The sequence below is a fragment of the Tauraco erythrolophus genome, chromosome 1, assembly GCF_009769465.1.
Source record: "Tauraco erythrolophus isolate bTauEry1 chromosome 1, bTauEry1.pri, whole genome shotgun sequence".
In the NCBI taxonomy this organism is placed as follows: Eukaryota; Metazoa; Chordata; class Aves; order Musophagiformes; family Musophagidae; genus Tauraco; species Tauraco erythrolophus.
In genome coordinates this window covers 136,755,679-136,768,332 of record NC_141465.1, presented here as the reverse complement: position 1 = coordinate 136,768,332, position 12,654 = coordinate 136,755,679, and the positions used below count along the sequence as shown (strand labels likewise).

The 12,654-nt window shown below is 51.3% G+C and overlaps 1 protein-coding gene across 1 annotated transcript in view; it reads left to right on the top strand.

Moving 5' to 3' along the window:
• Nucleotides 1-12,654, top strand: part of SLCO2B1 (solute carrier organic anion transporter family member 2B1) — an 82,662-nt gene that overhangs the window by 44,594 nt on the left and 25,414 nt on the right. Inside the window, exons 4-6 of the mRNA XM_086616437.1 lie at nucleotides 609-836; nucleotides 2,118-2,216; nucleotides 4,712-4,842. Of these exons, the coding sequence (XP_086472563.1) occupies nucleotides 609-836; nucleotides 2,118-2,216; nucleotides 4,712-4,842 (458 nt within the window). The remainder of the gene's footprint in view (nucleotides 1-608; nucleotides 837-2,117; nucleotides 2,217-4,711; nucleotides 4,843-12,654) is intronic.

Genomic DNA, 12,654 nt, shown 5'->3' with positions numbered 1-12,654 from the left:
CTCTGCCTTTTCCATGGAGGTGGCTTTTCACGGCACGTGCATGCGTCTCGCTGTGAACATCTGCACAGTAATATTTGCATTTTCTTTGCATTTTCTTCCACCGACATTTCCCACCTGTCGTCTACTGAGTGCACATCTGCATACTTGCTGCTATCTTCAGGCTGAGAGAGTTGGGGCTGTTCAGACTGGAGAAGAGAAGGCTCCGGGGAGACATTCCAGCACCTTCCAGTACCTAAAAGGACTACAGGAAAGCTGGAGAGGGGCTTTGGACCAGGGCGTGTAGTGACAGGACATGGGGCAATGGCTTTAAACTGGAAGAGGGGAGATTTTGATGGGATCTAAGGAAGAAATTCTTCCCTCTGAGGGTGGTGAGGCACTGGCACAGGTTGCCCCGAGAAGCTGTGGCTGCCCCACCCCTGGAAGTGTTCAAGGCCAGGTTGGATGAGGTGTTGAGCAACCTGGTGTAGTGGAAGGTGTCCATGGCAGGGGCGTCAGAACTAGGTGATCTTGAAGGTCCCATCCAACCGAAACCATTCTGTGATTTATGATCTTATGGAAGCTCTTTCTCCAGACCAAGCTCCTTAGACCTGCCCCCCTTGTCATTGCAGGCATGTTCAGCAACACCACCGACCTGTGCCAGCCCGGAGTACCGGGGTCCCAAGGGAACCTCAGCGATGCCGGCTGCACCCCTCATGCTGCCAGGGAGAACCACGAAGTTCTCCTCGTCATGTTCATTGCCCAGGCGCTGCTGGGCATCGGTGGCGTCCCCATCCAGCCTTTTGGCATCTCCTACATCGACGACTTTGCCAGTGAGAGGAACTCCCCCCTCTATCTGGGTAAGGCTGAGGCTGCTGTGGGAAGAGGGGAAACCAGAACCAGCCCTCTGTAGCGAGGCCAGACCGTGCTAATTTGCACTAACGAGGGCAGAGCTTGCTGTAGCCCTTCTGCGCTGCCCACTGCTAGGAAAGGTTCTGCAAAAATATATATATATCTGCTTCAAGCTTGGACAAACTGCAGACAGACCTGGAAAACATCATTTAGAGGAGATGCTGGGGTTTTTGGCCTGAGAATGATAATCACCTGGAGAGGGACACGACAACTGTGTCCTCCTCCAAAAAGGCCTGAACAAGGAGAAGAGGAATACTCTGATTTCTGTGTTCACAGGGGGCAGCTATGGGCTTAAGATGCAGCAATGAAGATTTTGTTTAGGTATAGGGAAAATTATAGGATGCCAAAAAAGCAGGATCAACCACCTGGGAGGTGGGCAAGTGTCCTTCGGTGTAGAGGGTGCTGGAGAACCGCTTGGGCACACAGCTACGAGGGATGTCCTGGATGGTGGGATGGACAAGATGGTTTCTGCAGGTCCTTCTACTCCTTTTCTGGCTGTTATCTGTGATGGCCTTTTGAACTGAACGAGACAGCAAAGGTGGCTCAAAACGAGGTCATTACGAGAAAAAAACTCGAAGTACTGCATCACTGGAACAGGTTGCCCAGAGAAGATGTAGACGCCCCATCCCTGGAAGTGTTCCAGGCCAGGTTGGGTGGGGCTTTGGGCAACCTGGTGTAGTGGAAGGTGTCCCTGCCCATGGCAGGGGGGTTGGAACTGGATGATCTTTGAAGGTCCCTTCCAACCCAAACCATTCTATGATTCTATGATTCTATGATCTACGAAATTTAGCTCTGGTAGATGCTCCAAACCTCTGAACCATATTTGAAAGGGTCAGCTGTAAGACAGGAGTTGAATCTCACATGTGTTTAATTTTTTAATCAGCAATTCATGTAGGAGAGCTTGCTGATAACTTTTATCTCCTTAACCTTGCAAAAACCCCTTTGCATTTCCTGGATTTCTTATGCCAAGGGGCACACCTTGTTCCTGGGTGTATTCAGTCTTTCTAGGAGGCTGAAGAAAAGTGGCAGGAAAGATCTGAGTTTTGCAAAACCTATCCTGGGAAGGGAGCCTGGAGTCGTTGTCCTTCCAAAGGTGTGAGATAAGAAAGCTGCCAGGGAAAGAGCCTGTGCTGGAGACAGATGTGGTGGACCCTTGTCCAAGGAACCTCTTGTCCCCCCATGTCCCTTCACGCAGGGCTGAGCCCCTCTCTGCTCTTGCCCCTCTGCAGGGATCTTGTTCTCCGTGACGGTCATCGGGCCAGGGGTGGGCTTCATGCTGGGCTCTGCCATGCTGCGTTTCTACGTCGACGTTGACAAAGTCACTGGAGGTGAGTGAACGTGTCCTCGGAGAGGTGGCTGGCACCCTTTGTCCTGCATCCCATTTACTGAGCCGACAGCGGTCCACCCCCTCTCTGGCATCCCAACATCCAAGAGATGAGAGTGCAACCTGTGGGAAAGGGCCTGGCTCCCTTTCCCTGTTATTTCCCCTGTTAAATCGCTTCCATCACCTGGGGATGCTCTGGGACCCATCCCATCAGTGCTGGGGTGGATGGCCCGAATAAGTAGGTCCTTCCCACCTGACTCGTGTCACGCACACATCTGCGGGGTTAAGCCTGACCCCGTGGCTGCTGGAACCCCATATTTCAATCAGCGGTTTCTCTTCCTTCAGATCTGGGGATCCCTCACCCCATGGCTGCCAGGTCTGGTTGGAGGGATGCCCATCTACACTGTTCTTTCAGAACAGACCTAATTTTCATTCTTTTACATATTTTATGCCACGTGCCAGCAACAGCAGCGGGACCATTTTGCTGCCAGCCAGCACCAGAGAAGAGTGGGGATGTGGAAGATGAGCAAAACCCCAGAGAGAAACATGAAAGAGAGAGACGGAGGGGACAAGTAAGGGAGAATGGGTACCAGGACCTTGAGATGTGAAGAAACAGAGGGAAGGGTAGGATGGGAGGAATCATAGTTGGGTTGGAAAGGACCTTAAAGATCAGCTAGTTCCAACCCCCTGCTATGAGCAGGGACACCTTCTGCTAGAAGGTGAAGACAAATAAAGAGAAATTCTGGCAAAAGAGAAACATGGAAGTGATTTCCTTTAAAAGCTCTTCCTGAGCTGTGCTGTCAAAACGTGTGTAGTCATCTCCTTTTTTGGCTGCTCTTGAAACCCAGCTTGGAAACCAAGAGGCTCTTTGCTGGTTATTAACAGAGCAGACACACCTTATACAGCTCAGCATATTCTCACGTGAGGAAAAGGACGATGGACAAGCTCCTTCGGGTGGTGACCAGACAGCATCAGGGCTGGAGCTGGATGAGCACTGGGTGTTGACACTATGGATGCATTAACTTTGGCTCCTTCTCGGTGCCTGTGGCTCATTCCTCAGATGTTTTTTTCACACGGACTTTGTCACTCTATACATTAATGATGTTTGCAGCCCAGGAGCATGCCCTAGTCCCGACATTGCCTCCTTCTATCAGGTGACCTCCGAGCTTATCACTGCAGCTATCCATCCTCCTCAGTGGGCGGACCTTGGCGAGGTGTCTGGAGCCCTGGCTTACCTGTCTCTGAAGGACGAAGAAACGGGTTTAGGGTCTGCAGTCTACCTGCACTCCCGGATGCTCCGTTCTTCTAAGCCCTCTCCTGCAGAAGGACGTTGAATGAGAAACATGTCTGTGTAGCCAGAACTGGAGAACACCGAGTTTTAGAGATGTCTTCAGCCTAAAGATGTCTTCAGCCTACTGGGGAAAACTAGCGAGCTGTGGCCACTTAATGCTAACTCCTATTTAACCTCACGTTTTCTTAGAAGAAAAGCACTTGTTGGTGTTTATTCAGGAAGGGATTTAAAATTCCAATTTGCTAAATGCATCATGCAAGGAAGAGATTATCAAATTTCTTTGACCTATCGCTCGTTACTTCCCGAGGTGGGAGATTAGATATGGCAGCATTCTGGGAGGACTCGTTCCCTGGGATTGCTCGTGGTTGCAATCCAACCACAGGTATCCTTGTTTTCTGTAGAAATATTTCTTGGTTCAGACTCACCCTGTTGTGGATGGACGTTCTGGATTCTGCATAAGCCGTTATATTTATGCCAAGTACCCTCCCCGCAGAAGATGTTGTCTTTGGCAGAGAGCCCTGAGGACCACAGGAGAAGAGGCTGGGCGAGCTGAAGGAAGGCGGTCAGGAGAAAGTGATACAATCCTCATTAAAGCATTTTTAATGATCAGCTTCCGTCGGCTGAGCTGCAACCGGGCACTGGCAGATGGACCAGGCTGGTGGGCAGAGCTCCAGGGTGCAAGTCCTGATGTGAACAGTAGGGTCCTTGTGTGAACCAGACTGTAAAATACTCAACCAGTGCTCTTGGATGCCGAAAGTTAATTAACTCCATTTTAACCTTAAGAAAGGAATTTTTCCTTCTGTATGGACAGACATCGTGGCTTAATTCCCTTGAGTTACTATTTCCAAGCTTTTCACAGCTTGGGTATCTCTTCTCTGAAGATGAGGATGTGATGGGAATGCTTTCCTTCACCTTTCCAGCTCTAGGACATCCCTGTCCCAGTTGTCTCCATCCAAAGGGCTGAGTGGGATTTTAGACACTCTGGTGGTCACGAAGAATGAAATGTGCTTTAGCACCATGGGATGAGTCAAGTGCAAATACTGCTCAGACCCCAGAACTGATGGTCACCAGGTTGGGAGCCACCACCTTGGAGCACGCTGATGTCTGGGATGACCGGGGCCACCCATCACCATCCCTTTGGTGCACTGGGATCGTCCCTCCGTTCGCTCACCTTTGATTTAACGCCAACTTCTCCATTTGTGTTGCAGACGAAGTCCAGCTGACGAACAAAGACCCGCGGTGGGTCGGCGCCTGGTGGCTTGGTTTCCTGGTCGCAGCGAGTCTCGTGGCCTTGTCTGCGGTGCCTTATTTCTTCTTCCCACGGGAAATGCCGAAAGAGGTAGGAGAGGTGCTGCGGGCTGCCCTTTTGGGGTTGCACAAGAACACCTCGTGTATTCATATGCACGTTCCTCCCTCGCTGCCAGCATTAGCTGCTGCATCTGTGGGAAACACGCCTGTGGAAGTGGTTGTGTAGTTTATAGCTGCATCCCAAAGTCAGACGTGAGCTGTGGTTTGCTCTCGTCTCCCGTGTCAGAGGCTCTTGTATTCCAGGCAGGTGGTGCAAGCAGGGTGGGATAGTCTCCTTGGTGGAGCACTGAAACAGTTGATTCATCTGCACAGGAACACATAGCACGGGGCAAGCCCTGTGTGGATGAAGGTCATAGAATCATAGGATGGTTTGGGTTGGAAGGGACCTTCAACGATCATCCAGTTCCAACCCCCCTGCCATGGGCAGGGACACCCTCCACTACACCAGGTTGCTCAAAGCCCCATCCAACCTGGCCTTGAACACTTCCAGGGATGGGGCAGCCACAGCTTCTCTGGGCAACCTGTGCCAGTGCCTCACCACCCTCAGAGGGAAGAATTTCTTCCTTAGATCCCATCGAAATCTCCCCTCTTCCAGTTTAAAGCCATTGCCTCGTGTCCTGTCACTCCACACCCTTGTCCAAAGCCCCTCTCCAGCTTTCCTGTAGGTCCCCTTTAGGCACTGGAAGGTGCTGGAAGGTCTCCCCGGAGCCTTCTCTTCTCCAGGCTGAACAGCCCCAACTCTCTCAGCCTGTCTCCAGAGCAGAGGTGCTCCAGCCCTCAGATCATCTTCATGGCCTCCTCTGGACCCACTCCAGCTGTTGCTCCATGGAGCTGTTGCTCCATGTCCTTCTCACAGCCACCCTCCCTGCCTTCCCTAGGGAAGCAATGGTCCTGCTCCTTCTGCTGCATCTCTGGGTGGGCGATGCTGTGGGACTTGCTGTGACAACAGCCCTTGCTTCCTTTCAGGAGAAGCCACGTGTGCCCGATGAGGAAATCGGTCCCAGTTCTTAGGAAATATGAACAATGCATCAGGAGCTTTTTCTTTAGAAGTGGGTTGTAGCTCGGTGAGGTGTTTGAGGTACTGAGGCTGGAGCGTGGTTTGTCTCATTTCCACTGCAAAAGCCCCTTTTCACCGCTCACTGTCCATGGGGCTGGGGGTTAGCTGCTCCTCCAGCATCCAGCTTCATCCTCCACCTCTTCTCCCTGAGACCTTTTTGCTGGCCAGAAGGGTTGTAGACACTTTCCAGCCCCTAAACACCCTGGTTCTGTAAAGTCTCCAGAGATAACTAGCAGGGAAAATACCTTTGGCAGCCTGGACCTGTTGTTGCAAGCCAAACCCACATCTGTCTTCCTGTGGTTTGTTTGGGGGATGCTGGTCCCTGGCTCTTGCTGGAGCCTGCTGGTGGGATGGGACTTTGCTCTGTGGTTGCTATCAGCTTTTTTACCTCTCCAGAGCCCTCCTGAGCGCTTCAGTGCTCACGTCAAGACGCGAAACAGCTCGCAGGCTTCCCGCGCGCATCGTCGGCCGCGGGTCCTGGTTTTCTGGCAGCCGGCGTGTCGTGAGGAACAAAACAAAACAAATTGTTCTTTTAGAGAAGGCGTCTTGCTACGGTTTTGGATGTTATGGAGGTGCCAGGGACGCGCTTAGTGGGTGAAATCGCGCTCGTCTCGGTGTCTTGGCCGTAGTCCTCGCCTGCGTAATTGTCTTTCTGGTGTGTTTTGCCTCGGGGCAGCGTCGAAACTTTCGTGTCGAAACGAGTCTGTGAGCTGCCTGGTGCAGAATAAGTCTTCATTTCTCCTGCCGCTGCCTGAATTTCCGCGGGAATGAGTGATTCTTAGGGAGGATCGCGTTTCACCTGCCGGGGAAAATGCGACCTGCTGTGCCACTTACACTTCTGGGGATATCTTTATCAACTTCTTTATCCCTGTTCCTTGCAGGGGGGTTGGACTAGATGACCTCTGAAGGTCTCTTCCAGCCCTAACCATTCTATGATTCTATGATTCTATGATATAAGGACCTACTCCTGGTTATATGTGCTGTCAGGTTTGCAAAGGTGCCGCAGTCGCGCGAGGTAATGGGGTGGGAACTGCTCAGCACTTGGCAGGATGAGGGTGATACCGGATGCCACGTGCCTGATTTATCCTCCTGAAGCTTTAAAGTCATCATGGATATTAGCAGAACCTGCTCGGTGTGGAAGGGCAGCACGCTGGATCTTAGGGGAAAGGTTCTTCATTAGGGCTGGTGGGAATATTAATTTCATAAATGGCTCTTGAGAGAAAATAATGTGCGTTGGATTAAAACAAGTGTACTTTTTTTTGCAAGTGCTGCTGGTCAGGCTGATTGGTTTTGAAGAGTTTAAGGATGAATTGGCTGGATATTGTTTTGAGGAAGTAGCAGGAAGATGTCCTCCTGCTCTGCTGGCTGGTATCTGTAGGGAATGTTCCCACATGGCTGAGCGCCCTTTTATCCCTTTGCAGCACGGCTCTTTCTGATTTTTTTCTCTATTTTACCATTTTCCCCAGAAAGCTTTTGGAAACTGTTTACAGTAAAAAATAATGATAGGAAAATAATGGGATGGCTAAATTCTGCCTCCCTTGCAGGATGGGAGACACCAGGGCCAGCCAAGCCATTTCGTGCCTGTCCCATGGGGGTACCAGCACCACCAGCAGCAGCAACAAGAGGCCCCGCTTAAAAAAAATAAATTAAAAAAGCCTCTTTGGAAACTTTGTCAGATGCTATGCTGGGAAAAACATCTGTCTGCTGTAGGAGCACTCAAAGCTTTGTAGGAAATCTGTGTTATCATGGGTGGTTTTCTGTAGGTAGAGGAGAAAAAAAAATATAAATCATGTTCTCTTGCTTGCTCTTGGAGCAAATCAGTGTTCAGCTACGGGTATGAGCACGACCACTTTTCCATCGTGAAGGGCAAACCCTCTTTTCCTCCCCAGTGAGCTGGAGGCAACAACATCCCTAAGGCCATCGGATTCTTTTGCCCAGAGAAGTTGTGGCTGTCCCATCCCTGGAGGTGTTCAAGGCCAGGTTGGATGAAGCTTTGGGCAACCTGGTGTAGTGGAGAGTGTCCCTGCCCATGGCAGGGGGGTTGGAACTAGATGATCTTTAAGGTCCCCTTCCTACCCAAACCATTCTGTGATTCTATGATTCTATGATTCTATTACTTACTGCGCCTGCCGTTGAGGTCATTAGAGCTGTAGTTCTCCTCCAAAAGAGCATCAGCTGGGGATATATTGCAAAACGCTACAGAAAGGATGGGTAGAGTTGGTAAGACATGAAATTCAGGAAGGAAATGTCTGCCTCCAGGCCCAAAACTCAGTGCTGGTAAAGCGTTGGCCCCGATTTTGCCTTCCTTTGCCCCAGCCGACCCTTCCATGGTAGGCTGGGACCAGGGGTGGCTCGTGCTGTGGCTTTAGGGTTGCTTCCAGGTTTTCTTTCGCCGTACAGAGCAAAGCTGTTGTTTCTTCTGGTGTTTGGCTCTGGTTTGGGATGGAGATGGGGGATTGCAGCAAGGAAAGTTGAGATCCCCATGGTAGCTCCCTGTCTGGGGTCTGACGCATGAAGCTCCATCCCTGACACACCACAGAGAGGAAGGAAGGGATGGGGTCAGCACGGGGTTTTGCAGGCCAGCAGAGCAGCGAGAACGGACATTGCGATAACCTTTGGGGTCAACTCTGTCTAAATACAGCTGTAGCTTCAAAGAAAGTCAGCATTTCCTTGGCTGCCTTCGGTTTCAAGGTTTCTGCCTGTCCAAAGCAGGAAAAAGGCAATCAGCAGCACAGCAACCACAGGCTGCAAGCGCTTGAAGGCATCAGCTGGGCTTTTCCCCATGTTTGTAGATCCCCAGCACAATGTCTTACCCACAGCCAATACCTCCAGGCACGGCAGCCATAATAACACATGGAAAACGCACAGATCTGCTCTGTCCACAGAAGAAGCTGCGATATTTCTGCACCACCAGCTGTGAGTTTCATTTCTGGAGGTCAAAAAGGAATTTTGGGTGCCCCAGACCAGGCTGTCTGAAGAGCCTTGGGACCATGCGTGTCTCAGTAGATGGCGAGGCTGCCTGGGTACCCACAAGCTGTGGGTATGTCTCCCTGCTGCAGAGTCCACCAAATGAGATCACAGCAGCAAAGACTGGCCCATGGCTCAGCCTTTCTTGCTGCCCAAAGCAATATTTCTCCTATCTGAGTTCCATCCTAATTTCATTTTCCTTTCTTTCTCCTGCCTTACTCTATACAACTCATCTGAGGCCTTGGTGGTTTCTTTAGACCAAGGACCATCCTCCTCAATAGGCATCATTCAGCAAACACAGAATCCTAGAAGGGTTTGAATTGGAAGGGACCTTCAAGATCATCCAGTTCCAATCCCTCTACCATGGGCAGGGACACCCTCAACTAGATCAGGTTGCTCAAAGCCTCATCCAACCTGGCCTTGAACACTTCCAGGGATGGGGCAGTCACAGCTGCTCGGGGCAACATCTTCCAGTGCCTCACCACCCTCAGAGGGAAGAATTTCTTCCTTGGATCCCATCGAAATCTCCCCTCTTTCAGTTTAAAGCCATTGCCCCGTGTCCTGTCACTCCACACCCTTGTCCAAAGCCCCTCTCCAGCTTTCCTGTAGCCCCTTTAGGCACTGGAATGCTGCTAGAAGGTCTCCACAACACTGAGCACTGAATAACAGCACAGCCCTCTGCCTATGTGGAGATTCATTTGCCTCCTCCCATCAGCAGATACAGACCTAGATTATTTATTCTACAACCACATTCCAGCTTTACCTTTATTTGATAGCTTCTTTCTTTGAGGTTCCTGGAACGACTCGTACACTTAATGTTAACATCAATGGTAATGAGAGTTTGCTCTTTTGATCTTTTTTTCCATAAATCAATCACTCCAGACCCAGAACATTTTTATTCCTCTGCTTTGAAACTTGTCAGTAAGTTCCTAGCACTGAAGTATCCTGGATAATCCTATTTGAGGGGCAATCACAGCAAAGCTATGAAGTTGTCACGCTCTCAGGCAGAAGACGAGAGGACAAGGCTGTTATGGGACAAACCGCTTCCAGTCAAGACCATTTTTTTTTTTTCCCCAATAATTCCAGTGTAATCCTGCCTCCACAAGCCTGAACCGTTTCTCAGGGATTGTGTCCTGGACTGGGGGGACCGACAGTGTTTGAGCATCTTCCAATTGCGGAGTAGCCAACATTTAGCTCGTGCTTTACCATCCATCCCTGGTGACGTTATCGCATCCCGACCCAGGCAGTTGTGTTCTGTCTACCAAAGGCTTTTCTTGTGGTTTTGCTCAGGTGTAGTGTCTGTCTGTCCATCTGTTCCAAAGCAGCCAGAAAAGCACCTCCTCAGTCCCTGCAGCTCCGTGGGTGACGTGAAAATGGTGTGGAAAGGGGAAAGGTGGTCTCAAGAGCACTTCAAGGAAAAGCAGGAGTGTTGCCTTTGCTCAGCATTTCTTGCGTGCAAGATCCATCTTGTACACCCCATTATCTCCCGATTCAGGTTTCGGTTTGTGACGCTGTGAAGTCACGTAGAGCCAAACATCTCCCAAACGCTGTACAAAGGGGGTGAGTGACACTTCCTCCTCGCCCTGACCAAGCCTCCCCTGTAATGTCAGCATCTGCAAACAGATGCCTTGTGAGAAAGCTCAGGTGGATTTTATGGGAAGCAGGTCTATATGTCCCGGTCGTGTCCAAGCCCCAGCAGCTCCAGTTGGCTGTCACGCAGCCCCTCTGGATACCAGTGCATCGCATCAGTGCTTTCCTCCCAAGCCTCACCGTTACTGGGTTTCAGAAACTTATTTCCCTGCATGTTATAAAGCTTGTCTAATCTCCAGTCTGTAGTTTAGCCTTTAGTTTGTTCTCGCTGATTAAAAACCGTGTCCTGGGCTGCACCCAGAGCAGCGTGGGCAGCAGGGCGAGGGAGGGGATTCTGCCCCTCTGCTCTGCTCTCCTGAGACCCCCCTGCAGTGCTGCCTTCAGCTCTGGGGTCCCCAACACAAGAAGGACATGGAGCTGCTGGAGCGGGGCCAGAGGAGGCCACGGAGATGATGCGAGGGCTGGAGCACCTCTGCTCTGGAGACAGGCTGGGAGAGTTGGGGCTGTTCAGCCTGGAGAAGAGAAGGCTCCGGGGAGACCTTCCAGCACCTTCCAGTGCCTAAAGCAGCTACAGGAAAGCTGGAGAGGGGCTTTGGACACGGGTGTGTAGTGACAGGACACGAGGCAATGGCTTTATACTGGAAGAGGGGAGATTTCGATGGGATCTAAGGAAAAAATTCTTCCCTCTGAGGGTGGTGAGGCACTGGCACAGGTTGCCCAGAGAAGCTGTGGCTGCCCCATCCCTGGCAGTGTTCAAGGCCGGGTTGGATGAGGTTTTGGGCAACCTGGTGTAGTGGAGGGTTTCCCTGCCCATGGCCGAGGGTTTGGAAGTAGGTGATCTTTAAGGTCCTGACCAACCTGAACCAGTCTATGGTTCTATGAAATAACAGAAAACAAACCAAACTTGGTGCAAACAGCACAGCGAGGCACTCAAGGTTTAAGAACAATTTCTGCTGCAGAGCTGGAAAGGTTGAAATTGAGAGGAGTATGACAAATAGCTCCAGGTCTATCTCTGCATCAGTATATGGTGCAGCTGTGGAACGAGCAAGCATGATGTGTGGAAGAACCGAGGACAGTGTTTCCAGGAGAGCTGGAGAAGTGCAGACCCCACTGCACCACTGCTGGAGATCATAGACTCGTAGAATGGTTTGGGTTGAAAGAGACCTTAACGGTCATGAATGCCAACCAGAAGAGATGAGCAGGATGGTGCCTCTTTCGTGTTGGGTCCTTCTTCATCTCCAAGCTTCACGTGTGGCACTTCAGTTGGGAGAAGTGCAGAAATGGGATGGAAAGAAACCATGCTCCTTCCTTGGCACTGCTAATGGGGGAGGTGGAAGGAGCACGATCATCTCCTGTGGGATGGGACGGAGAGGCTGGGAGAGAGTGGGAGATGAGATCCATTGCAGAACAGAAGAGGTGGATTTCTGAGGGTGTTTCACGATGGAGCTGGAGGGACGTGAACTGTGGGAGTGCTCAAGGTGTGCAGCAATGCGAGGGCTCTGTGGTGACCTAGCAAAGTGCATCTGATGGGATTTTCCACTGGGATGGGGGGGGACGTGTCCCCCGTCATCTGTACAATATCTCCAGATTTACTTTCGATTGCCCTGACAGCTAGTTGGAGCAGACACTAGAGGGAAGAGGGGAACGCCAAGCTGGACGTGCAGCTCCATCTTGGAGCAGATATACATGGCAGAGCAGAGGGTTAAGAAGTCACCCTCCATTGCCCAGGGCAAAACCCACCTGTCTGGGCAACACCTCAAGCCGTGGGGCACGGAGAGATGGCAAGTTTAGGACCACAACCTTCAGACTGGATCATAGAATCATAGACTGGTTTGGGCTGGAAGGGACCTTCAATTTAGTTCCACCCTCCCTGCCACGGGCAGGGGCACAACATGTTTCATCCCAAGACGCACCTGGTGCATGGTGGCAGGAGGGGGCTGCAAGCATGGTGATATCTTGAACGTGATGTGTTTGTGTCCTGGCTTCATGGGTCCATCTCACATGTTTGGGCATCGCCGTTCCTGCTGGAGGTGGCATCACTTGGCAAGGTCCGGGCAACTCCTGTCCCTCCAGTCCTGAAGAAGAAGGTTTGTGATGAGGAGAAGCTCCTGTGGGTAAAATGCAGCCAGGACCCCTCCTGCCCTGCCCTGAGGATGCCCCATGGATGCTGGTGCTGCTCTCGGCTACATCACGTGATTGCACCAGCATGCCCGAGCCTGCAAGAAGCCT